The 27,582-nt window shown below is 36.3% G+C and overlaps 1 protein-coding gene across 1 annotated transcript; it reads left to right on the top strand.

The window, feature by feature from the left end:
- Positions 1–2,482: 2,482 nt before the first annotated feature.
- LOC106072464 (uncharacterized) lies at positions 2,483–24,735 on the top strand. The gene is made up of 6 exons (XM_013232841.2): positions 2,483–2,606; positions 5,784–6,099; positions 8,886–8,969; positions 10,504–10,869; positions 19,235–19,342; positions 21,957–24,735. Exons 2-6 carry the CDS (start codon positions 5,824–5,826, stop codon positions 22,119–22,121), a joined length of 999 nt encoding a protein of 332 aa, XP_013088295.2. The 5' UTR covers positions 2,483–2,606; positions 5,784–5,823; the 3' UTR covers positions 22,122–24,735.
- Positions 24,736–27,582: the final 2,847 nt, after the last annotated feature.

Genomic DNA, 27,582 nt, shown 5'->3' with positions numbered 1-27,582 from the left:
TAGGTCTCACTAAACCTACATATAGGTCTCTCTAGCAAAGCATTTAGGTCTCACTAGACCCACATATAGGTGTCACTATCTGCCAATGTAGATTTTACTAGCCACACATATTGGTCTCACTATCCGCCAATGTAGATTTTACTAGCCACACATATTGGTCTCACTATCCACCAATGTAGATTTCACTAGCCACACATATTGGTCTCACTATTCGCCAATGTAGATTTCACTAGCCACACATATTGGTCTCACTATCCGCCAATGTAAATCTCACTAGCCACAAATATTGGTCTCACTATCCACCAATGTAGATCTCACTAGCCACAAATTCTGGTCTCACTATCAACATATGTAGGCCTCACTAGTCCCCCCCCCCCCTTTTAACTAAGGGAAAAAAAAGTAAAAATTAAAGTAAAGTATCCATTTCAGACCTTGCGATCTACGGGGCTGATGATGTTAAGGTCATCTATTTCTTTGGCCAACGGTTAACGAGCAGGGTGTCATGTTGCCAGCACAATGACCAACCGCCTTTACTTTTCCCAACTTAAGTCAGGTACCCACTAGAGTTGGGTGGACTCAAGAGCGTTCTAAAAATCTTGAGATTTTTACCCCAGTCTTCACCGAGATTTGAACCCAGGACCCCAGGTTCGGAAGCCAAATGCTTAACCACTCAGCCGACTTATGGAAAATAGTGCCAGAAAAATGTAGCACAAACGAAATTGTGTTAACTAAAAGTTATTGATACAATTTATCCTCTAAACTCCAGCGCATTGATTGTAACGCGTTCAGTCGTAGTCAAATCATTCACTGCGGTTACTGCTCTGAATTCTAGCGGACTACTTTTTTCTCAATGAGTCGTCTGCAAAGCGTCTCCCTCTCCCTTTCCAAAGCCGACATTTTGTTTTTCAAGGCTTATATTGACAAGAATGATGACTTTGCGGCTTGATTTTTATCGATGGTAAGAAGCTGGGGATATAGCTTTTTTTTTTAAAGGTCAAACATGAAGTCTCATTTAAATCTCGTAATAAGGAACTTCACGAGATTGACCTAGTCTGTCTATCGGAAGTTCAAAGGCAATGGAACAATTTTTATAATGCCCTGCTCCCATCGCATTCAAGAGGAATCAAGTCAGTCAAATTATTTAAAAGCAAATAGAGAAGCAGACTGAAAGCGTAAATAGATAATGATGTTATGGGAAAAAAAATAATGTAAGAGGTCAACTCAACTTTAATGAGGTCAACTCGACTTTAACGAGGTCAATTCAACTTTGGCGCGATCCCGATATTAGGAGATGAATAAATTTAAAAAAAAAATTAAAAATTATAAAACGATTTATGTAATAAGCAAAATATTTTAAAAAAATTACTTGGTAGGCCTACTTGATACAAAAACAAAGCTTATCTAAGGAAAAGATCTCTGTTCTTACAACTATATACCTAGATAATGTAGAAATTATCTCCCTTATTCCATATGAAATAATATATTTAATCGACTTATTAATTTTTTAATTGATTTATGCTTTTATAGGTAAAAAGTTTTTTAAAAAAAGTTTCAACTTGATCCGAGAATAGGTGGGAGAAATAACACATTCAATTATCTAATGGGACGAAACCCTACATATTTAGCCCTATCTGTGAATACTGAAGAATTTTTTTTATGATTCATGTCTTGTCTAAGCCAATGAATAATTTAGCAAAAGTTTAAACTTAATCCGAGAATGGGTGTGGGAGAAATAACATGTGCAGTCTTTTTACCAGACAAACAGAGTGACTTCATATAAGGTTTTTAAAAATTAAGCTGGATTGTACTAGAATAATTAAATTATGCATAATAATTACTTATTGTACCACCATTACTCAATCAGTACAAAAAAGAAACAAAACACAATGAAACTTGTGGGGCTGTATTAGGAGAATTGATTTTAAACAATCTAAAACAGTTGGCCAATGTATAAAAAAAAACTTGATTTGAAACACTATTTAATTGAACTTAAAACAACCAATCAGAAACGCAGTTATTTTCAGCCCAGAAAAGTCCAATGTACTGTATCTCTCCTTGATGTTATCATGTGTTATTACAAACTTTTGTGATTTTCCTAAATCTTTTTTATTTTGTATTATGAAATAGGTCAGTGGTGGCAGGTGGTGTAAACCCCTATTCTACCCTGTCATTTCAGGAGTTATCAATCTTTCCACCCTGATTAAATTTTACCTCATATGTCTCCTATTTTCTTCAGATTAATGTCTTATTTTATTTAAAAAGAAAAAAAAAGCTCTAAAAATAACGGTGCATGTATTGCGCAATGGGTTGACGTGTTCTATTTTCAACTGTTTTATTTCTCATTGTCACAGTACATGCCAGAAGTATGACTTTTCAAAAAAAAAAAAAATCAATGCAACAAAACATTTGTAGTTCAAAAAAAAAAATGGACCAAAGCTCTTGCGTCCTCTCGTACTTTATCTCAAATAGGTCTGTCCAGAGCAAGTTTGAAAGTATGTCACCCCAGTCTTTGGTGCTCAGAGGTGAGACTGTTATAACTCTCATTTCGATCGTGCAGTGTAAAAGGATTTATAACTCTGTGCTTGTTCACCTTTAACCTACAGGAAGTAATTATCTTTTTATTGTTTCCATGCCTATTTGACTTACAATATAAACATACACGATATTAATATAAGTATGTTCAATAAATTAGAAGATAAATATAAATTTGCGTGCAGAGTTTTCGATAAAGAGTATTAATTTATTTTAGGAAAATATTTTTTTTTTTTTTCATTTTCTAGAATAATTTTTTAGTAAAATAATTAGAAATTATTATTATTATTAACTTTGTAATAAAATAACTTTGAAGACGGTCTACATATAAAACATTGATACTAAATATACGAATGGATACAAGGCAGCTAAACTTTTCTCTATGGTCATGGTATTTCTTTTTCTGAGTTATATAACTATTTAGCTTTAGTTCCTACAATACCTACAAGTAATGTAATATAATACAATTATTCTACGGTGCCTATTAGGAACTAAACTAAGGACTTTATACTCTGTATTAAAAGATATTAAAAGATCACCGTGGCCAACAAAATAAAAGATAAGTTTGCGCTATACGCCTAGGAGCTTAGAAATGTGACTTTACAGAAGCTTAGAAATGTGACTTTGTAGGAGCTTAGAAATGTGACTTTACAGGAGCTTAGAAATGTGACTTTACAGGAGCTTAGAAATGTGACTTTGCAGGAGCTTAGAAATGTGACTTTACAGGAGTTTAGAAATGTGACTTAACAGGAGCTTAGAAATGTGACTTTACAGAAGCTTAGAAATGTGACTTTACAGGAGCTTAGAAATGTGACTTTACAGGAGCTTAGAAATGTGGCTTTGTAGGAGCTTAGAAATCTGACTTTGCAGGAGCTTAGAAATGTGACTTTACAGGAGTTTAGAAATGTGACTTAACAGGAGCTTAGAAAAGTGACTTTGCAGGAACTTAGAAATGTGACTTTACAGGAGCTTAGAAATGTGACTTTACAGAAGCTTAGAAATGTGACTTTACAGGAACCTAGAAATGTGACTTTACAGGAGCTTAGAAATGTGACTTTGCAGGAGCTTAGAAATGTGACTTAGCAGAAGCTTAGAAATGTGACTTTGCAGGAGCTTAGAAATGTGACTTTACAGGAGCTTAGAAATGTGACTTGACAGGAGCTTAGAAATGTGACTTTACAGGAGCTTAGAAATGTGAATTTGCAGGAGCTTAGAAATGTGACTTTGCAGGAGCTTAGAAATGTGACTTTACAGGAGCTTAGAAATGTGACTTGACAGGAGCTTAGAAATGTGACTTTACAGGAGCTTAGAAATGTGACTTTACAGGAACTTAGAAATGTGACTTTACAGGAGCTTAGAAATGTGACTTGACAGGAGCTTAGAAATGTGACTTTACAGGAGCTTAGAAATGTGACTTTGCAGGTCTAAAAAGTGCTCACACTCAAATGAAAATCTATTCCTATTAATAAAAAAAATCTCTGGTTGCTTAAAAGGTGGTACAAATAATTCTACAATGATGTTTGTGGAGGATTTAACGATCATGTTTGTGGAGGTTTTAACAATGATGTTTGTAGAGGCTTTAACAATGTATGTTTGTAGAGGATTTTACAATGATGTTTGTGGAGGCTTTAACAATGATGTTTGTAGAGGATTTAACGATGATGTTTGTGGAGGTTTTAACAATGATGTTTGTGGAGGCTTTAACAATGATGTTTGTAGAGGCTTTAACAATGTATGTTTGTAGAGGATTTTACAATGATGTTTGTGGAGGCTTTAACAATGATGTTTGTAGAGGCTTTAACAATAATGTTTGTAGAGGCTTTAACAATGATTTTTTGTGGAGGCCTCTAACCTCTTCAAGTTTCAATATAACTGCATTTAATCTAATAATATTCAATAATTGAATTTGTGCCAGGTTTGTGAAGAAAGGAAATAGAACACTTATAAATTAAATTTCAATTCCATTTTTTTTGTTAATGCATTTTTAAACAAAATAATTTTGAAATGTGGATCATTTTAAGGACGAAGGTCATGGTTGGCCCTGCAGTTTTTCACTTTCGTAAATCCGGCCCTAAGAATATTTACATGAAACTTTTATATTTATAAATAGACTATGAAATCAAATTCACATAGAATGATTATTTCGTATAAATTTATACCAATTGTTTACCATAAAGGGTGGCCCAAAAGTAGGTTAACATTTATCATGTAGACCAGTGTTTCCCAAACTTTTGACCTATACGTACCCCTTCTAGAATTTTCTTAACGTTGAGTATCCCTCGCCTCCCCCCCCCCCAAAAAAAAGGATTTTTTTATAACAATAAAAAAAAATTTGAATTTTTTTCTAAGCCTTCATACACAAGATAATAGTTACTCTATCTCAAGTATTCAATTAGTGAGTTTATTTTTGGCATGCATCAGAGATATATCAAATACACTGTAACTAAATCGAAAATTAGGTTTTACACTGAAAATGTGGGCGTGTCGACGGAAGTTGTAACATCCCTATCCATTTCCGGATCTTTGTAGAAATTAAAATGTAAAGTAGCACAGTGTTTGAGTTTGTAAAAACTTAAAATAAATAATAAAAATGGATTTAAAATTATGATATTTTATTCTAATTTATAAAATAAATGGGTATTAAAAAAATCAGCATAGTTATCCATGTGCAACGCGTACCCCCTTCAAATTCTTCCCGGGGTGCACGGTTCATCATCTATGCTGCCCACTGCCGCCGCAGACTTCGCTAAAAAGTCAGCCCTCTGATGACTGACCAGACCACAGTGGGCTGGAACCGCCATTGCTTCGAGGACGACGAAACAGTAAACCACATTCTTTACGAATGTCGCGTTTTGCATGAAAGACGATTGGGACAAGGAAATGAGAGAGAGAGATAACTGGTCCATGTGCGGCATTAGGTCTGTCCTTGTACGGGGACAAGGCGACATTAAAACTCACTGCCCGCTTCCTCTTCCGTGCTTTAACTCTTTCTCTCCGTAATTATTTATCACATTCTAGTGGAATCAGCGTTGGTATCGTCAGTTAGGAGAGAAAGAGTTAAGGGAGTAATTCTCAGCATGGTTCGTTTCTAATGGGGTTTCTGATTCGGTGCCCATTAGAGCTTTGTGGACTAGGAGCGTTAGTCTATCTGGATCTTTAAACAAATATTTTATCCTTTACTGTTTAAAAACAAAAAAAGGAAACATGCTTTGATAATTTATTAGCAGTTCAGTCTATTATTTTTTTTACAGTTTGTAAGAGTTATATCCCCTTTTTTAAAAAATCAAGACAATGGCGAACTACAACGACAGCCATTTTGATAATATTGAAATGCAGCCAGCGGTTGGATATAGATCAGCCAGTGACAGACACAACTCACAGCCAGGTCGAATCAGCTCTCAGACCACGCCGAGGATCCACATCCAAGCTGAAGAAGACCCAACTAGGCTCCAACCTAGACGTGACGGGAACATTGCTGACCTCAACAGTCTCAGCCATTCCGTCAGGTCAGACAAAAGTCTGCTCAGCGCTGACCACCCGAGCAAGTCCAATTCCAGTTTAAACAAGGTACAAATTAAAGAACAATATTTTTTTTTTCCCATATTAATGCCATCCCATTGTTTGGAGTCGCCAGTGTTAATTTGGGCTGTACGCACCCCTCGCCTGACCCCAGTGACGCATTGGCTCTTTTTTAATTTATTAATTTTGAAACTAGTTATTTTTGGTAAGTTATAAATTGACGATGATGTTAAAAAGAACTCTTCAAATCTTAGTCTTTTATCTTATCTTATCTTATCTTATCTTATCTTATAAATTACAGACGTTCCTTCTCAAAAGATAATTGCGCCCTAGCGTATCCATGTATCAGTCTAGTCGTGCATGTGAATTAGAGAATTAAACTCTGCTAAGACATTTGTTTTTTTTTTTTGGCTGATTCAAGCAGCCCGTTCCTTGTTCTATTGGCGCTAGGGAAGAAAGAGTACTTGTAAAATTTGTCCTAGCATATGGAACATACAAATTTGCCTTTAGCTTTGAGTCTTTCTGTGTATTTTATTAGGTTGTGTTTTTATACCTGTAAATTTATGGTTTAGCGTTTTATGTAACTTTGGGTAAAATAAACATTTTTTTTTTACAGCATGGACAAATAGATATATTTATTAATGATCACACAGTAGCTGTTTTCCTTATTTTAATATGCTATCTTTATCATTTAGCGAAAAAACATAATATAGGTTTGGGTTTCTGTGAATTTTCTCTTTATCCCAAAAGTAGTAAACTTGTGATCTTCAGTTTTAAGAGTATAAATACAAATCATATATTCCCGATCTCCACATAAAGAAGAATGAGCTGTAAACATAGACATAAATAAATATAGACTGGAAAAAGGAAGTAACTTCATGTAACTTGAAAACATGTATATCTATTGTATTCGGATTTCCGAATTCTGAAAAATTGAAAAATCGCATGATCTTCAGTCTTAGAGATTAAACAAAACTCCTAGACATAAATAAAGTACACAGAAGTGGAAGTCACAAATTTTCGTTTCATAAAACTCTATTATCGGCCAGTCTCTGTAAATTATTTGCAGTCAGTCATTCTTTATTTGTTTATGAATCATCGCTTATTGGCCAAACTCGACCTAGATTTTAGTTGTAATCTTATAGTAAAATAATCAGTGGGCTCTCAAACATTGTCGCGCTGTGCGAATCATATGCTTATAAAATCAATGGGATTACTCCATTATTGCCATTATTGAAAATAGTATTGACCAGTGTTTCTCAAATTGTTTTTTTTTTAAAGGAACACTTCGCACATTCTGAGAATTGAGCGCAACGCTTTAATTATTTATGAGGTTGGGCTATTTCCTATTTATCTAAATGAAAACTATATAAATTAAACCCAATTCTAAATTTAGATTGATTCTTTATTTTCACATTGAAGACTATGCTATAATACGGACAGAAGGATTAGAGTTAAAAGTTGAATCCCTTTAATGATATAGTTCGTCCATCGTGGTCCGATGCTGACCATTTTTGGCATCCAGAGGGCTGAGGGCTTTGCACTGGGGTTTTGTTCCTCCTCATGTGGCTAGTGAGACCTATGTGAGACCAGTGTTTAGCTGCACACTGGGCAGATTATTCCAGCTGGAGCTAGTGTCAAGGCCTTGATTTTGCTTCTACGACGCTTTTCTTCTGCCAGCGTTATTCTCTTTGACGATATTGAGTCTTTGAAGAGCATAACTAATTAGTATCAAGTACGCTATTGATAAGCTGAGTTCCAATATCTAGTGTGTTAACTCTTTCTCACTTGATCGACGATACCATCGTTGATTTGACCTCAGTAAAATAAAATTATTGTTTAATTTTATAAACTATACTTTGTGTTACATAAAAAGAGCATGCATTTCCCTTTTAATTCTAGACCAAATACAACATTTTCTGATAACAAACAACAAAAGCTATTGAAGTTTAATCATAACAGGGTAGTGAAATAGTAATGAGCCAAATAAAGAATTCCTTCGAAATGTGGACAAATAATAACGGAGAGAAAGAGTTAATGCTGCTAGTATACCGTGTCTTTTGTTTAGGCATCAGAAAATACAGCTTTGCACAAATAGATTGAAAGAAACGGAAGTAGGGTTGTTCTATTTTGTTGTAAAATATTGTGTTACTCTTTTAGACCAGAAATCATGTAATGGTAGATCTTTTTTATCTCTGTTTAAAATGAGTCAAATCTAGAGAAGTTCAAAGTTCATAGAAAATCCCCATTTCATTCCTTGCTATCTATAGGGCAGATGATGTAAAGGTCATCTTATTCCGTGGCACGCGATTAACCAGAGTGTCATGTGGCCAGCACAATGACCAACCACTTTTACTTTTCCTCAACTAATGTTAGGTAGAGCTGGGTGGACTCAGAGGTGCCCAATGATCCCGAAATTAAAAATGCCAGTCTTCATCAGGATTCGAACCTGGGACCCCTAGTTCGGAAGCCTAGCGCTTTACCTCTCAGCCACCGAGCCTCTGTAAAGTTCGTTGAGATGTTAAAGAATTATTTCCAATGCCGAGAAAAGTTAATAAAATCTTTTTTTTTTTTCTGTTCTGCATTTACAGTGGAATTAATTCATGAGTAGACCTACTAGTTCATTAAGTACCTATTTAGGCATCTATGGTTCCTCGGAACACAGTTTGAGAAACACTGGTATAGACTAAAGAGACAAGATTTAGATCTAGACAACTGTAGACAGAGACTGTTTTAAAAATAGGACTCTATGTATATCTTAAATATAGAAGACAACAGAAACATACCTACTGAACAGCTTGAGTGACATATTTATTTTTCCATTCACTTATCAGGTGCATTCACTCAGCAGCGAAGACCTGATGAAACTAGAGAGGTTTGAAACTCTACGAGTGTCTTTCATTGATAGAAAGAAAGGGGTAAGTACTTTCTTACTAGGTCTTAAGACTTAAAGAGTCTTTCATAATGAGACAGCTCAAAGAGAGAGAGAGAGAGAGAGAGAGAGAGAGAGAGAGAGAGAGAGAGTGATGAGTAAGTAATAGAGAGGGTTTGAGAGAGGGAGAGAGAAATACAAAGAGAATACTACGAAGTGATACTAAATGGAACTGAGTAAAACAAAGGACGTTTGGGCCACGAGGCAGGGCCGGCCTTAGGCCACTGTAACCTATGCGTTCCCAGTGGGCCTCACAAATACATAGGCCCCGAGCTAATTATAGTTGTAAATCAATAGTTTAAACCATTTTCACTTGTATATAATAACAGGATTTCCGCTGCCTCTCCATTTTTCAAGGACCTCCTGGAAAACTCCTGAATATCTCATAAAAATGGACAAAATTGTCATTTTGAGGTGCCAATCCCACAAGCGATAAAAAAATAAACGCATTGTCAGCTTTCCTTAATAAAAACTTATTGCAAAGACGAATGTATTTTCTAATTTTAAAAAAACTTAAATTTTGACATTATGCTTAGCCTTATCCCTGCCCAGACTGGGCCCCTCGCGCAACTCGTTACGCATAGGGCCCCGCAATAGTTAGGACCGGCTCTGCCACGAGGACTTCTTCAAAACACAATCTTTGTATTTTTTTTATTTGTTTTGTAGCTGATAAAAGCCTTGTGGCCTAAACATGTTTTGTATTACTTGGTCCCTCAGGGTCACATGTAGGCATGTTTCTTGTATTTTCTATACAGTCGTTCACCCCTGCAGCAGTAAATCTTTGTTTTCGAGTCTTTAAATGAGACTTCAGAAAGAAAAGGGCTTGTGAAAATGACAGTTTACTTTAATCTACTTGTTGTATCACTTATTTACTTTGACCTTCTTGTCAGTGGCGTAGCTATAATGGGGAAGGAGGGGCAAGAGTTTGAAAATCCCCCCGGTCCCCACTTGAGGGGCCCCCAAATGAGTGGGTTTTTTTTACATTAAATATTAAATATTAGGCAAATTGCAGGGGCCCCCAATGAGGTCAAGCTACCCGGACCCCCAAATGATGGAAAATTCCTAGTTACGCCCCTGCTTCTTGCTGAGTGATACATTTCTGACCTAATTCTTGGGTTACACATTGACTTTGACCTACTTATTTGGGGTTATTAATTTACTTCTTCCTTTTGGTCTACTATGTGTTTCCCGCGGGATAAAGAAAATCCGCTGTCGAGGACACATGTAGACGGCGAAAAGAAAATCTAAATCGACCACCGGCGGACAATGGTTATACCTGCGCTAGATGTGGCAAAGTATGTAGGTCGCAGCTGGGGGCTGCTTAGCCACGGGAAATACTCTATTCCTCATTAATTTTCGGACTCGAAGTCAAGCCTTATTATTTCACACATCGACGTTGACCTATTTATTGAATCCCACATTGACTTTGACCTACTTATATCCCACATTGACTTTGACCTACTTTCTTCTGTCAGCCTAATTAACTGATGGAACTGATAATCAACATTTGCCTTCCGCAGGTTGAATACGACGCTAATGGTGATATACTACCACCGTCATCAGCAGACGACACAGACAACAACCACGGCGACTACTACCCGGAAGACTATCCAGATAACTATCCAGATAACTATCCAGAAGATCAGTACCAGACCTCGCCAGATGGGTACGCCTCACCCACTGAGGGCAGAGGCAGAGACTCGTATGGAAACTACAATTACTCTTCGGACCATCCACCGGCGTACCCAACAAGCTACAGTCAAGGCGAGGCGCCCGGAGGGCACGCGGACTACCAGACGAACGGAAGTGGCTACGCTTATGGGTCACGTCTAGAATGGCAAGGAGGGACGTTCAATCCATCGCCAGCAGACCCGACATTTTCAACGGTAGGTTTTGTAACGATTGCATATTATAATTTCATTATTTGAAAGAAATGTAAGGGAAAAAAAATCTCTTGCATTAATAACTCCAATCAAAATAACAAAAAAGTTTAGGAGAAGATAAGATAATTTTTATTGGTTCAATAATTTTTTTTTTAAATTTTAGTTATTTTTATTGGTACATAAGTAAAATTTGATATATGTTTTGGCCTTTACATTCGTTCTCTTTCACGAAAGGTACTAAAAACGTATAATACATATATAACCTTATTCAATGTGTACTGCCTCGCAATTTTTTTCTTAGTAACAAATATATATTTTATCATATTAATACTAAAAACATGTACATCGGAGCAAAAAAGAAACCGGTCATCGGGTCTTGACTTGAACCCCCTGAATTAAACACACTTCTTGCTGTAAATAAACATTTTGAAACACTTAACTCTTTCTCTCCGTAATTATTTTCCTCGTTCCGATAGTATTATTCTTTTTGCTCATTTGTATTTCACTATCCTGTTCTGATTAAACTTCAATAACTTTTTGGTTTGTAATAAGAAAAGGTTATATTTGGTATTGAATTGTAGAAGAAAACACAAAGTAAAGTGTATAAATCCAAAAATCATATTTAGTATAATGGGAGTCAAATCAACGTTGGCATCGTCAATTAGGAGAGAAAGAGTTAATAACTTCATTATCTAAAGTTCGAAATGAAAATTGTACACTAATAACATGTATACACTTAAATAGTGTGTATAATGACATTGTTGTTGGCTTCCTTCTCGTGGCGTCACTAGGGAGTTCGAAGGGTGCGGTCCGCACCTGGTGACACCCTTTTTGGGGTGACACTCAAGTTTGAAAAATTATATCTTGGCAAAAAGTAGGACACAATAGAAAAGATAATAATGAAATCTCTAGACAAATGCCTAGACACAACTAGATGGTAGTTTCAGTTTAAATGGCACAGCACAACGTTATAACAAAGTAAACCTGTTCAGGTGATGTTAAGTCTGTTAAGTAATATTAAAAGTCTGTTTCTAATTTTAATAAAATTTTATAGTAAAATTTGCATTAACAATACATGTCATAAACAGTGGGATTTTATAATAGAATTGACACTCATTTTACATTTGAGTAACAATCAATAATAGTAGCTAAGCAGCTCACTGTATTGGTTCAACAAAAAGAACTAGCAATAGCTTTTATTGGAGCATGGTTAAAGAAAGTTGATGGGGGAGAGGTGACATCATGAGCTAACCGCACCAGGTGACACCGACAAGAGTGACGTCTTCAAATACACTTCTTCATTCGGCTCTAGAATCCTACTGTAGAGGTACATCCACAGACAATGCCGTGACATTTGATTTCGTGGTTTCTCTGTCGCTGCCCGTAACATTTTTGGTTACATTTTGTTTTGTAAATGAGTTAGACTTGAGTCATGGACTTTTGAAACTCGTGTCAAACGAAGGCTTCCTTCGGCATGTTTGAACGATTGTTCAGATTGGAGAGATCCAAACAAATGTAAATAAATCACATCTTCATTTCCTGTAAATCGAATCCTAAGGCTCTCGGGACTGGAAGCGAAATATTTTTTTCCACTTTATTTTACAAAAGATACATTGCAAAAAAAAAACAACAAAAAAAAAAACAAAAAAAAAAAACAACGAACTTTATGGTATCACAACAACAAATGTAAAAACTTTGTTCAGAAATTGTTCATAATTCTTGCTTTCATTTGCTTGTCCTTTTTCCTGCCCTAGACGCATGAAAGCTCGCTTACAACCCACATGGGCTTACATCTCACACGAAATGCATGATGTCCGAAGTTTTGAAGGTCAATGTCTTTATTTACTAGTAAAGTCCAACAGTTCTGGGACACATACACACACAGAAGTTTTTATGGAGGGTGTGTTGTCAGTACTCAGTCATTCTGAAACTGTGGGGGAGGCTTGTGTATACAGGCTCTGTTATCTTGTAGTCGCAGACATAGGAGCATTAGTGAGTGGTCAAAAAAATATCCGTTTTTTATGTTCAGTACAAGGTCGAAGATAAAAAATTATTCCTAGTTAATGATTTTGTGGGATCGTTTACCAGCTGACAGATCAGCCTGAAGTCCTATTGATCTGATGTTTTTATGTCCAACACCCAAAGCTGGGCTAATCAATGTTCCTGGACATCACGCTGCGGAACTCCACAATTGGACAGACCGGTACAATTTCCTAATGTTAACTTATCGTCAACCCAAGACTGAAGCCAAACAGCATTAGAGTGAGCTCATGAGGAGTTTAGAGGACTATATATAATCTAAGATTGATTACCCTTTACAAATTGTCTGGTCTGGCGATAAAGTTTTCCCCAATGAAGTCCCTGGACAACAAATCACCACCAGTTGACACCGATAGTTCCTGGAGTTCTGTTAGAATCACCACAGACTGAAATTATAAAAAATAGAATATGTGAGTAATTTGTATATATTATTTTTTCATAATAGTCCCCAGTACAAATTAGGCTCCACAAGCCACTCCAATCTTCTTTGCTATGCAACACCTCCAATGGGTCAAACCCTTACTTTACAAAGTTACAATAATAATAATAAAAACATTATAATTTAAAAGCAAAGATATGCTACATAACTATTGAGACCATCAGAGACAGAAAAATGTTACAAGGATTAGCGTATCATCAAACAAAGGATAACTAACCAAGAATAAAGGTAAATACACACCCTAATAGATGCACAGCCACACCCACATACCAAAACTTGATATATCCACACAATCATCTTAGATATATACACATAATCATCTTAGATATATACACACAATTATCTTAGATATATACACACAATCATCTTAGATATATCCACACAATTATCTTAGATATCCACACAATCATCTTAGATATATACACACAATCATCTTAGATATATACACACAATTATCTTAGATATATACACACAATTATCTTGTAATGGACCAAAGGGCTACAAAACAGAGTGTCGAAGACTTCTGAGGGAGCAGTCCAACACATTAATGACTACCCAAGAACACATACAAATACATCCCAATACAAGCCCGGCAGTTATTTTATGTAAATAATTCTATTAAGTCAAATACTTTTGCAATTAGAAAACCACTATTGTGTGCTAATACTGAAACTACATACATATATATATATATCCCACGAACTACCTTTCCGCATACACTAAATCGTACATAATAACTACATGCATATAAAACAAAACATCTTAGAAGACATGGGGATACGACAACGATGCGAATATGAAAGAAAAAGGAATCGTCTACAAAAATAGATTTAAATCAAAGAGCGCTTTAGGTACCGAGGTCTAGCTCAGTCTTAATTAATGATTTTTTTTTCTAAAAAAAAAAAGGAGGGGGGGGCCTTTTTAAATTTCAAACACAGGCGGCCACAGCCCTCGCGGCGGGCCTGACTACTAGGACTACATTAAAATTTAATACCTGTTTTCATTTCAGTTATTCCAACGTAACAGGTAAAAAAAAAAAAAAAAAAAAGTAAAACAAAAATCAATAATAGTGGGTCCGAAAAATTTTTTACTAACGAGGTAAAAATAATTTTAGGTGTGTTCCGTGTGATTGTCAAAAGAGTTGAGCTGAAGGCTCTTCGAGCTCTAGGCGTGTACGCCTGCTGGAACAAACCGTTCTGTCTGGAAGAGGTCCAAGTCAATGCCTATGAAAAACATTGCTATTTCCGATGTATCTGACACTTCGGACGCATGGACAAGAATACATGGCCGAAGGCCGAGCACACCGGGAACCCCCGCCATTTTGTTATGTTTTACCAAGCTAACGGTGCAGGACTTGCCATTAGCCACGGCGAATGGATTATCGACAGGGACGTGGAAGCTCTCTTTCAACTCCGTAATGTGCAATGGGAAAACTCTCGCATTCCCTTAGATCAGGGGCTCTCAACCTGTGGTTCGCGACCCCTTTGGGGGTCGATTGACGATTTGTTAGGGGTCGCTTTAGACCAGTGGTTCCCAAACTTTTTTGTCTCGTAGACCCCTTGCCATGTTTCTTATTTTCGGTAGACCCCCTGCTTAACTTGCACTCATTTTTGCAAATTCATCTTTTTTTAAAAACAAATTTCTAACTGTAGTGAGTTGAAGAGTGAAAAAGTAATTTAAAACTACACATTACGTTATAGAGACCTATCCTTTTTATTGATAACATTTAAATTTAAACCAATTAAAAGTTTATCATCCGTTGCTACGGATATTATGTTTCATATAGAAATTTGTTGTTCCATGAAGTAGTCTTTTAACATTAAATATTAATTAATTAATTAGTTTTAAGTATCATTGTAAAGGGTTTTGCTAAGAGCAGTTTCTCGTGTATTTCTTGATCTTTCATGTGTGGATCAAATATTGAGTCTGCAGAACTGTTTTCATTAACAGGAGAAGGGTCGAAGGCGAGTAACTGGCGCCTTAACCAGTAAGCTTTGAGCTGGAATGGCCTTGGCTTGCTACCCACCTGGCAGAAGGAAAACTGAGTTCAAAACTCTGCTGCCAAAATGGGAAAGGATTCGTGGGTCACCCCTGAGGAAAAATAAGGAGACGGCGCTACACCTTGTCACACCTGTGATGTCGTTGATCCCAAACTGTATAGATGTTGTTTGTATGGAATTACATAAGAAGCTTATACTTGTATAACTCATGCAATTGATGTGCCCTTGAACTGAATTAAAGAAATTCTTTTAATAATAACAGATGTAGGTTTTTGTAAAACGACTGGTTTAATCAATGTTTGACTTTTGCTGTGTTCCGTATTTTGTTATAAGAAAAGATATATTGTAAGACTTTCAGAAACCATCATCCTCTCTCTATGATGTGGAAGAGAGATTTTGTGGTTCTATTCTAAACTTTATCTTTGAGTGTTCGACTGTTTTTCAAATCGTTATCTATTTTGTCAGGGTGGTATTGTCTCAGATGATCTTCCAGTGTAATTGGTTTCATATCGTCTTAAAAAAGATACTTAGGCAACGGCTTGTTTGACAAGGAAGGAATGAATCCAAATTTTAAATAACCAATGCTGTAAAGTCTACCTTGCTTTTTTAAACACATTAATTACATGTAGACAAAAATTAAGCTATTAAAAAAGTATTGACATTGAATAGAACAATTTTTCCTTTGAATAGCAGGATAAATATTTATAGGATTGACTAAGATACAAATCATATATTAGTGTATGAAATAATTACATAAATGGAATGTGAAAAATAAAGTCACGACCTCATTAAATAAAATCTATTATCGTAGACCCCCGTGGACATCTCATAGACCCCCAATTTATTTTTTCACTTTCGTAGACCCCTTGGGGTCTATATAGACCACTTTGGGAATCACTGCTTTAGACCATTGAAAATATAGATTTTTGGGGTAAATTCTAACATGTAAAGCTTGACACATTCAAATTTGTTTTTTTCATGGAATTGACAATTTTTATTGTTATTTGAAAAGAGATGCTGCAGACAACTGAATCATAATTGATTTCAAACATTTTAATTTTTTTTCAGCAGAAATATTTTTAATAGTTAAAGTTAATGTGCAGTAATGTATAACGTATCGTTACGTCTGGTTGTGTTGAAAAGCTCTGGGCTGTCGTCTGTAAGGTCAAGTATCAGTATTTATGGTTACTATTTTAAAAGATATTAGTGAGTACACGGACCGTTACTTACATTAAATTAGAAATCGTTTCTAAAAGCAAACAAAATTTTAAATTATGTAATATGTAACTAAAATGTGTACGTTTTAAAAAAGGTTGAATAATGCATCCATAAATTTCAATTTTCATTCGTAATCTTTGTATAGAAATGCATGACGTATTTGATAACATGAACTTTGGATGAACTCCTAATGGCAGCAGGGCAGGAAAGCGCGGGCCTCCCGTATTGGTATTGTAAGAAACTCTGTTGTTGAACGTAGTGGCCCAGAGCTCCTCCATGCAGTTCAAGTGACACTTCAGTTGTCTCCCCGCAACTCTTGGACATTATTTTAAGATATACACCACTGTTTCCTTTGCCTGCCTCATTAGTTAAGCAGGAATTAAAACCCCCAGTTTGTCATTTGTAACGAAGTTCTTTACGTCTATGTAGCCCAGGGGCTCTCAACCTGTGAGTCGCGATCCCTTTGGAGGTCGATTGACGATTAGCCAGGGGTCGTTTAAGACTACCGATAAATGGATTCTTTTTACCAATTCTTCTATAGCTGTGTAAGTGTGGGTGGGTGGAGGTCGCGGAAGAGTGGGGGTTGTAAAAAGGGATCGCCGAGCTTAAAAGGTTGAGAACCGCTGATGTAGCCGAAATAACTGTAATGTCATTTTGATAGCTAGCATCCGAACTTTGTCGTAATGGATACACAGTATTTTTGAGGAATGGTTAGGTATATAATTGTTATCTATTTAAAGATTTTAGCAATCCACTTTACATTATGTGAACCTGCTAGAGAATTGGTTCATCTGTAGAAAAGTGGAAAACATTTTTGAAAAATATTAGTGGTGTCTGCAAAGAAGGTGCTCCAATTATTGAAGTGTTTCACCAAAAGTCATCGGAGCTCAGTTTGTGATTCATCGTCGAATATTAGTAACGAAGACTATGCTAAACTAAAATTACAAATAGCAAAAAAAAAAAAAAGTCCCAGAATGGGTCAAGTGTAATGGATAATTTTGTGAAAGAATATTTGCTAACACATTAATTAGACTTTTCAAATTTACTTAACATTCCATCAGCACTTGCCAGAACTCCAATGAAGGTCAAAGTTGAAGATGTTTAGGAGACAGAAACAGTTTATTGAACTCATTAATAGAGATACAGCTACGAATTTCTCTATAATTACACAAATATGTATCAAGCGTTTGCAGTCATGTCCCAATTTATCTGTGTTGCACCTTCAATTTGCAATCATACATTATTAGCACAACATACTGTTCATTATCATGTCTAACTAAATACAGACAATCGTCACATGTGTATGAAATGTGACTTAGAAATAGAAAGGTCAATAAATGCGTGTGTCATAAAGTTATTATTTATTTAGCGCTGATTGGATGATGAACAAAAGGAAAGATATAATTCAAGAATATGAATATAGTGTAACATATTACAACATACTGTTTCATCATTAAACATACAGGTTTGACAATGCAAATCATATATTTACATTAGGCCTACAGTTACAACATTATTACACTAGCGAAACGACACAGTTACTGTTACTTATGAACGAAAACATTGTACTGTTTGGGGGTCGCGGCAAAGTGAGGAATTGTAAAAAGGGATCGCGGAGTTAAAAAGGTTGAGAACCGCTGCCTTAGATACTCCCCAAAATGTATTCTTTTGCTATTCATTTAGCCTAGTGATCGTTTCCACCCGAGTGCCACGTCGAGGCAGAACGGCGTACCACTATTGACGTTCTTAAAACAAAACAAGGGAAACAAATATGATTCAGACAAACCTGCCTTTTTTAAAAGCTGAATTATTTCCCTTTTATACGACTTGAAATTTTAAACAATATAAACCAGTGATGCCCAAAATACGGCCCGCGGGCCAGATACGGCCCGCGACGTGGTTCCATCCGGCCCGTAGAAACGTCGACACAAAGTGTAGAAAATCCCCCCTCTTTTTTTAAAGTTGAAAAGTATCTTGAAGTACGTTAGGGCCTCTCCTTTTCTCTGATGGATTGGTACAAGGGCCTTTAACATTATAACCTGTACGTTATGTAATGGAAGACCCGAAGAAACTCTGAAGTTAGAATCTACCTGGAAAAGTTGAACGGATCTTTAATTTTATTGTGAAACGTGATAATAAGCCAACATATTTGATTTATAAAGAAAGTTTGTCTGTTTTAAAAAGGAACAACATATACACGGTGTTATAAAACAAATATGTCGTCATTCTTGATTTGAGTATCAGATACAAAGATTGTTAAATTCGCCTAGAGATTGGAGGGGTAACAAAAGAAGAAAATGATTTGTTGGGAAGCTGGCTACAATTTCGCTCGCTTTTTAAGTAGAGGCGCGTAAAAACAAAAAGATACATTTCAGATATCCAATTAATTAATGTAAGCAGGCTACTAGATCCAGAGGTTTCTAATAAAATTGTTTCAGTTCAATTTTATTTCGGTTTTGTACCTTTTCGGTCTTGTGGCCCGCGACACGAGTGTCGGAAAGTGAAATGGCCCGCAGGTCGAATTACGTTGGGCATCACTGATATAAACAAATAAACAATAGGGCATATATTATATATACTGACTTGTAGGCCTATCATTTTATCTTAAACGCTGTCCGGAACCACACTTTAACTCACTCTTCAATTTCATAAATATTGTCCTCATTTTCAGGGACAGAATACAGGGCCAAAGATTCCAAACTACATCCACTGCAGTATTGTGGTAGCCTTCTTGTTTTTCTTTCCTGTCGCCGTCATAGCCACCATGTATGCTGTCAAGGTAGGTGTTTTGTCAGTCTTCACGAATGCTAAAATGTAAATATTGGAACCATGATTACAATTCGTTGTAATCAAAGCAGCAAAATCAGTGTACAGAGGTTTCTAGTTCAGAACTTTATAAACCAAAGGGCGTGGTGACTGGATAAGTCAGTGGCGTAGCTAGTGTGGGGGAGGGGGGAGGGGGGAGAATTCGAAAATCCCCCACTTGAGAGGGGGGGGCAATTGAGTGTCTTTTTTTACATTAAATATTACGCAAAATGCAGGGTCCCCCAAAGAGGTCCAGCCACTGGGCCCCCCAAATGATGTAAAATTCCTAGCTACGCTCCAGGAATAAGTAAAGCCTTTGGTTTCGGACCGAGGAGTCTCGAGATCAAACCACCTGAATATTATCGACGAGGCTATCACCTGTTATGTAAAAATTAATATTCATCAACTTCGGGGGCACGACATTGCCTAAATTGTGCCAATAGCCCCCCCCCCCCCAAAAAAAAAAATATATAAAAAAATATATATTTCATCATCCTCGCCAGCAGACCAGGGACTCCTTTTAGAAATGTGGGGACCAAGAAGCAGACGCCCACCTACTTTCCCCTTTCAATCAGAATTCACTCAGATTTGAACTCCAAACGAAAAGATCTGTAAGATTTTTATTTTACTTACAGCATTAACAAAATTTTCCCCATGAAGCTTTATGAACCAATGAACCAAAGGGCGTGGTGACTGAATAACTAAAGCCTTTGGTTTCCAGACCGAGGAGTCTCGAGATCTCGGTAAAGGATGGGATTTTGAGCTTCAGAATTTTCAATACTCTCCTGAGTCCAGGCAACTCTATTGGGTGCCTGAAATACGATAAGGAAGTAAAGGTGGTTTGTCTTTGTGCTGGCCACATGACACCCTCGTTAACTGTCATCAACATCATTAAATTCCATTTGAGTGAGGGCTTGAGATGTTCAAATCCTCTCTTGCAAAAGCCCTGGGCAGAAATTCTGCTGTTTTGCATAGTGCATGTATGTCACCAAACAGGTCGAGAATTTGTGGTTTCCCAGACCTGCCAAGACGGATCAAGGGCAGTTGAAAAGAATGAGGCACTATATCCTCTTCCTCCCCTAAGCAAGGGCACCGTGAGTCGAAGTTTCCTCAGACTTAGGCCCTCCCGCGCCGTTCGGAGCATTCTCCACCAAGATCTGTCATTGGAAATGTCTGAAGCCTCATCCCACCTGGTGTCCACTGTTCTGAGGTCCTACATGAAAGTAGTTTGTGACTACATGAAAGTATGGCGCCAAGTTATACGAGGACGTCCCTGTTTGCGCTTTCCTCGTATTTGCATCTATGTCATCTCAACTCTTGGTATGCGTAGTTCATTTTGTCGGCGAACATGTCCCGCAAACCTCATGCGATGCTCCGTCACAACCTCACTAAGTGGTCGACTCCCAGCTCGGCATAGGATCTCCTTGTTTGACACCAGATCTGTGTAACTGACACCCAAAATCCGTTTCAGCCATTTTTTGTTGAGACACATTTAGTCTTTTCTCAATCTTGGCAGATGACTTCCATATCTCACATGCATATGTAGCTGTTGGGATGACGATTGTGTTAAGAGTTGAAGTTTAGCCTGAGAGAAATAAAGTGTACAAACTTTTTACCATACATACAAACAGACAGAATGAGTTGTTAAAAGCTTTGAAAAAAAAGAGGGAAAAAAATCAACCTCCCCCCCCCCTTAACCCTTTCTGGTCGAATGTCCCACTAGGTGGGACATTTTTTTTTCCCATTCTGGTCGAATGTCCCAACCAGTGGGCCATAATAACTTGGCTCGAATTTAAGTTAAATATCAAAGTTTTTGTTCCACTTCCTGATTCCTAAATTTTAAATTACTATTTTATAAAGCAGAAAGTAAATGATAATCGTGAAATTATTCTAAAAAATAAATAAAATAGCTTGACCAAGATCGTTTTTCACATCATCAAAAGCGGTGCTAAAGGGAAAGGGGGGGGGGTCTGACCAGAGACAAAAAAAAAATTCCAATATTTCATAGCTAACTTTCCAAACAGAAAGACTAAAGACTGCATTGTTTGCAGTAACAGAAAAACACCAGGCAGTGGGTGTATGACTATTCTAGTGTGAAACTTACTCTCAGTTGGTCAGTTACGTCACCCTGGAGTGCACCCTCGGGAGTGCTTCAAAAAGTATCATCCACAAATAAATTTTCAAAACTAAACATTCAGACATCATGTTTGGAACATTTTTCGTTGTTATAAATAAAATTTAAAAAAAAATAAAAACTGGATGTCTGTTTTATTTTATTTTTCTAATTTCTTGTAAAATACTATGAATCAGCTAGAATTTAATTCAGACCTGGCTGCAAACTCCTCAAAAAATGAAAAAGACTATTAAGGGCTAAAAAAATAATTAATTTAAAAAATCCTGCCAATGTAAGTTTGTGTCTGCGTATGTGTGTGTGGATGTGTGCCTTTTACACAAACAAGGAGAATTCAGGGAACAATTTTCTACACATTCATAACACATTTCGATAAACCAACACATTCATTTTAAATATCTGTTGTTTTTTTCTTAAATTTGTAGTTCGCTTTCAAATTCCTTTTTATTTCTTATAGGCTTTCAAGATGAAAAATGCTGGTCGCCATGCAGAGGCCAAGGCATTGGCCAAGCGGGCCTTGCATCTGAACATACTGGCCGTGGTCCTGGGTGTCATTGGTTACGGTGTCACGGGATTTATGATCTGGTACAATGTGAAACGAATAGAGAAATATACTGGATGACGGAAGTGCTGCTCCGCGAAAGTTTTAAAAATATTATTCAGACTTTAAACAGTTGAAAGAAGAAAATAACTCGCGAGTCATTAAACACTTGAATTTAGTCGAATGAGACTATGTCATGACTATTCTATCAAAAGTAGAAAGTACATTTGTAGAGATTAATAAAATATAGTTGTTTCCCTTTAAATATACACGAATTCAAACAATTGAATAAAGATTGTCATGCATGGCAGAAAAACTAAAAATAGCAATATTTCCGGTGTATCCGGTACTAAATAATGGATGCTATGATTAGCTATGTATTTTCAAATTTTAGCGCTTTCGTTTGAAACACAAACTCATTTCAGTATGGAGAAGGCATTAGACTTTCACTCTGACTTGACAACTTATTTGAAAACAAATGGGCAACTAATTAGCGGTGATTAAGGAGATTTGGTACGAAGTTCAACCGTCACGCCAGGGAGATATTGTTACAATAAATGCTCATTTATTATTAAAGTTGACAACACTGAAGCTCAGCTTATCAACCTTGACATAATTCAGTTTGTGAGTCCAACACTGAATTCTAGTGTTTAGAGGCTAAACTACCACACGCGTCTAAAGGATTAAGTTGACAAAACTGAATGGATACCTCACACCTGCATTGAACGATCTACACTGAATGGATACCTCACACCTGCATTGAACTGTCTACAAATGTTCAGTATCTATGGAGCAGACCAATTAATATTTACAACTAGTTAGGAATGAGATTTGAAGTGGCGAGCTTGAAGATCCTATAGTGTTCACATTTGCACCATCTTTAGTGTAAGAGTGGTGATAAGTTGCTAAGACTTGCCATAGTATCCCCTTTCTCCGTCAGCTGCCCCAGTTAGTTTTCTTTACCCTCTTTCTGGTTATTCCTGCCTTTCTTTTCCATAGTTGCTTCCCTTTCTTTTCCATAGTTGCTTCCCTTTCTTTATCAATTTCATCAAAACTAGAAATGTTGAAAAACTGCTGATTTAAAGTATGGAATTAAAAAAAAAGGACAAACTGGTAGTTGCCGGCTAGTATTAATTAAATTTTAAACAAGCTCTCTGTATATAAGCTTGTTTTGATTTCATTGAATTAATTATTACCAGCTTCGATAGTTTCCTTTGCTCGTAAGCAAAACCATGCACTTGACTTGTATCGATCTGTAATTTAAAATTTATTGATTTTTTTGTCTTTGTTGTTATCAAACATTAATTGTAATGAACAAATTTGTATGAAATCTTAATTAATCATTTATTAATTTAACTTAGTAGCATTTGTATTTCGTAATTTGAAACATACAAAGTTTATATTTTTACTTTATTAAATTGAGAATATTACATTTGTAATATTCATAACAGATCAGAGCTATAGCCTACATAATTCAACAAAACATATCGTGTGTATATAAGCCTATAATCTATTGTTCAGCTCTTTCGCGGTGCTGAGTACTTGAATTAGAAACAAATCCAACTGAGGTAACACCGAACTCAATGCTGAACATGAACACCGAACGAAAGGCCAACAGTCGATAAATGGAGACGACGCTAGTGTTAAACAATAAACACTTTTAATACTCAAAGAGAGGAACGTCGAATGTCATCTAATACTACCGTCTTATATATAATGCTTCTTGTTTCTACTGTGATAAGAAAAGCGTCTTCTTTCTAGCGTCGTCTAGAGTGTTCTTACTTTTTAAAGATCTATCACGTCATTTGTCACTAAGTAAAACTTTCAACTCATTCCCGAAATTACTAATCATGTCATAACACAATATAACTTTTGTTATATATAAATGTATATATAATGTATATATTTATCTTTTGTGAATAACTATAAATCTAGGAGCTAGAGGTGTTAATACATTTTATTAGTTTAGCTGCTTATTTTATGAATACATTGTAATAGTCACACTTTTGTTTGGAATAATGCAATAGTTTTCAAGTTTTTGTTGTAGACCTAGTCACCTAAGTCCTTTACTAAATTGTTACCCAGCCGTCAATGTCAAGGAGTTTCATCCCATTTCTATTTACTATATACATACAGATATAGTTTAAAGTTTAGCATACGTTTTGTAATGCCTCGAAACTAAAATAATCACAATGTGATGGTTAGCTGTAGTAAAATTTCTTAAACGTTATTTAGGTTTTAATACTTTGAATATATTGTTTTATAGCCTTAACATTGTCATTTGAAACTAATGCTTTTTTTTTTCAAACAAATTGTGCAGCTACTTTGACAGCTTATGTATCTCAAGCTAGATATTTTGCTATAGCAATATTCAGTCATTTTTATTCCAAATTAATATAGTATCACGAACATGTACCTCATTAACATGTAGCCTCACGAACATGTAGCCTCATGAACAAGTAGCCTCATGTACATGTAGCCCCATGAACATGTAGCCCCATGAACATGTAGCCTCATGAGCATGTAGCCCCGTGAACATGTAGCCTTACGAGCATGTAGCCTCACGAACATGTAGCATCATGAGCATGTAGCCTTATGGACATGTAACATTATTAGCATGTAGCATTACGAACATGTAGCCTCGTGAACTTTGAAAAGTGTTTGAAATTAAAAATAATTCAATACAAAATAAATATCTAGGTACTTCTGTTATTATTGCAATATCAGGTGACCGAGCCTCGCTCGGATGAATAATTTGTTAAGGAAAGATATATACCCGGAGTCATTTTGGGAATATTTTTGTAATTACGAAAATGAACGGTCGGGTAAAGACTATCAATCCGAAGAGTTGCTTTTTCGTTCTGTCAGTTCTCAATGTAATTGTACATGGCGATTAGAATAGAAAGTCCCCCCAACAGTAGGCCTATAGAAAACCACAGCTCACGTCTAAACGTTTTACATTGCTTCTTTCGCGTAAAACTATTGGGCTATTGTTGTCATTACGAAAATGAACGATCAGATAAAGACTACTAATCTGAAGAGTTGCTTTAGTGTTCTGTTAGTTCTAAATGTAATTGCACATGGCGATTAAATATAAAGTCTCTTAAGTCCTCCTACAGTCTAGACAAACCACAACTCACGTCCGTCTTATAGTTTCACAATTCAATCTTTTGCGTAAAACTATTGTAGGCCTACTATTATTGGCTTGGAAGAAAGTCTTTGCAGTGTTACTTCTCAGATGGTTACGTTCAGACATTTAATTATGAAATTATGGCTTTAGTACGAAACATCAAGTGACGCAAATCTCTACGTTATAAGGTAAAGCAGGCACTTTGTGACAAAGTAAAATGGCACATTTTTTCTTAATAGACTTAAATCATTGTATTAGTTTTCTAAAGAAACGTTTCCGTGGGGCACCTCTGATACGCCGAAAAATATGTTCGTCCCCCATACGGAATACGTGTCCTGCCCAGCCTGACTGTCGGACTATAAGAAGTTCATACCGGCTTTTGTCATCCATCCCAGTGGTGCTACATCCCGTGGAGGGATATGGCCTGCTTTTATAGATCTCTCCATTCAGATCTCTCCTGGGCCTTCCGTCAACACGCCCTAACTCCAAGCTTTTTACCGAGGTTTATAATTAAATCATAAGAGGCTGCAGCGTACGCAAACTCGTTGACCGCTAGATGGATATCATGTTTAGTGTGAGCAAGTAAGGCGTAGAGAAGCTGTGTTATGACCATTTCCTTTTCTTTTGGTAGAGGACAGTAGACACCGAAGCATGAACACATGGTAATAATTCACCATCAAAATAATAATAAGGCTTGTCTTCGAGTCCGAAAATTAATGAGGATTGCAGCTATGACCTACATATTTTGCCACATCCAGGGCAAGCATAACCATTGTCCGCGGTGCTCGATTAAGATTTTCTTTTAGCGTCTCCGTCTGTCCTCGGCAGCAGATTTTCTTTTGGTCTCAAATGTGTATCCTCGGCCTTTGTATAAAGGGAATTCTTTAAGTCCGACAGTTACGCTGGACAGAGCAGTATCCTGTATGGGAGACGAATCTCAGTCTAACGTATGCCAAAGGCAGTCTTTTTTGTTGAGCTAAAAAGTGGTTGACGTAACACCGTAACGCTTAAAAGACCAGCTTAGGCTCCAACTTGCCTTAGCTGTCATAGAAGAGACCACATGGTTACATGCGGCCTCAGAACGAGACAGCTGGAGGTCACCAGCAAAATAAACAACAAAGTAAAAGGTATCTACACCGCTCTACGCAATTAAAGAGTAAACAATTTATTAAGCACTTACAACACAATAACTAATTATACATCGGCACATTTAATTTCAGTACTTTTCTTTCATAGTTCTATAATAAATCAATCTACAATAAGATGGTGCGCAAATGTTTAATTAGGTCTATTGATCCTTTAAAACTCGTTCTTGTTTGCAAAGAAATATTTTAGTGTACTGCGGTAAGCCTAGTGACGTAAGCAGCGTTTTTCCCGTTTACGTCATGGAAAATTTTCATTCATAAAACATTCTAGCCAAAATTAATTTTTCGATAATGAGGCATTTTCAAACCAATATAACGGTCAACCTCGAGTTTTCCCGATGTGGCCAATGAGTTGAGATTTTTTTTCTAACTAATATGCACATACCTTATAATTTTAAAGAAAATCGTTAGAGCCGTTTTCGAAATAAAATTTATATATAAATATATATACATACATACATACATACAAGAATTGCTCGCTTAAGAGTATAGGATATTTCTAAATTTGGATTTTCCCGTTGTGATTCTAATAGAAATGTTGTGGGCATATAATTTAAAAAATACTGTATATCTATCCACTTAGCGAGAAGCATTGATGCAAACAAATGATCGCAAGTGACTAGTGGAACAGATTTTTGAAATTTGAACGTTTTCTTCTGGAGTTATAATAAAATTTTTTTGTTTGTTCTTGATAAAGGGAAGGCATACATTTCACCGTGAACTTCAAAATAATAAGTTATATCCCCTTGAATGTGCAAGTAAATACAATACACAGGGGAGGGTCAGGAACAAGCGATACGCGGGACATATGTGACCCGCCGAGACTTCCACGTGGACTGACGAATCTGGATAAACTACTTTCGACGAATGATTTTAGTTTTAAAAGAATAAAGAACTTGCAATTTGCTTCAAAATTACAATAACTTTACTGATGGAAAGCTATCAATTTGAAAACGACATAATAATTCTACAAGGTTACAAAGACAGTTTGTGTGGAAACACAAACTCAAAATAGGCCCCCGAAGTGGTTCACCCAGGCAGGTAAAAAGGCAGGCATCAATACTTTCAGAAAGAACATCAGAATTAAATTCTATCAAAGACAAATGACAGAGAAGAATGGAGAAAGAAGGTTGACAGATCTTGTGTGGTGCCCCAGCGGTCCAGCAGACTAAAGGATAGGTGAAAGTGAATGTAAAAAAGTTAAATGTGAACCTGTCCTAACTGATGTCTTATAATGAATATCTAATTGATCTAATTGTTTTGCAAA

This window comes from Biomphalaria glabrata, chromosome 7 (assembly GCF_947242115.1).
Source record: "Biomphalaria glabrata chromosome 7, xgBioGlab47.1, whole genome shotgun sequence".
Taxonomy (NCBI): domain Eukaryota; kingdom Metazoa; phylum Mollusca; class Gastropoda; family Planorbidae; genus Biomphalaria; species Biomphalaria glabrata.
This window is presented reverse-complemented; position numbering and strand designations above follow the sequence as displayed.

Bases quoted from the DNA above. Each gene is read 5' to 3' on its own strand.
- LOC106072464 (XM_013232841.2), top strand. From the start codon at position 5,824: ATGGCGAACTACAACGACAGCCATTTTGATAATATTGAAATGCAGCCA. The intron at 8,970-10,503 runs GTAAGTACTTTC...TGCCTTCCGCAG, and splicing joins TCATTGATAGAAAGAAAGGG to GTTGAATACGACGCTAATGG. The intron at 10,870-19,234 runs GTAGGTTTTGTA...CCTCATTTTCAG, and splicing joins CAGACCCGACATTTTCAACG to GGACAGAATACAGGGCCAAA.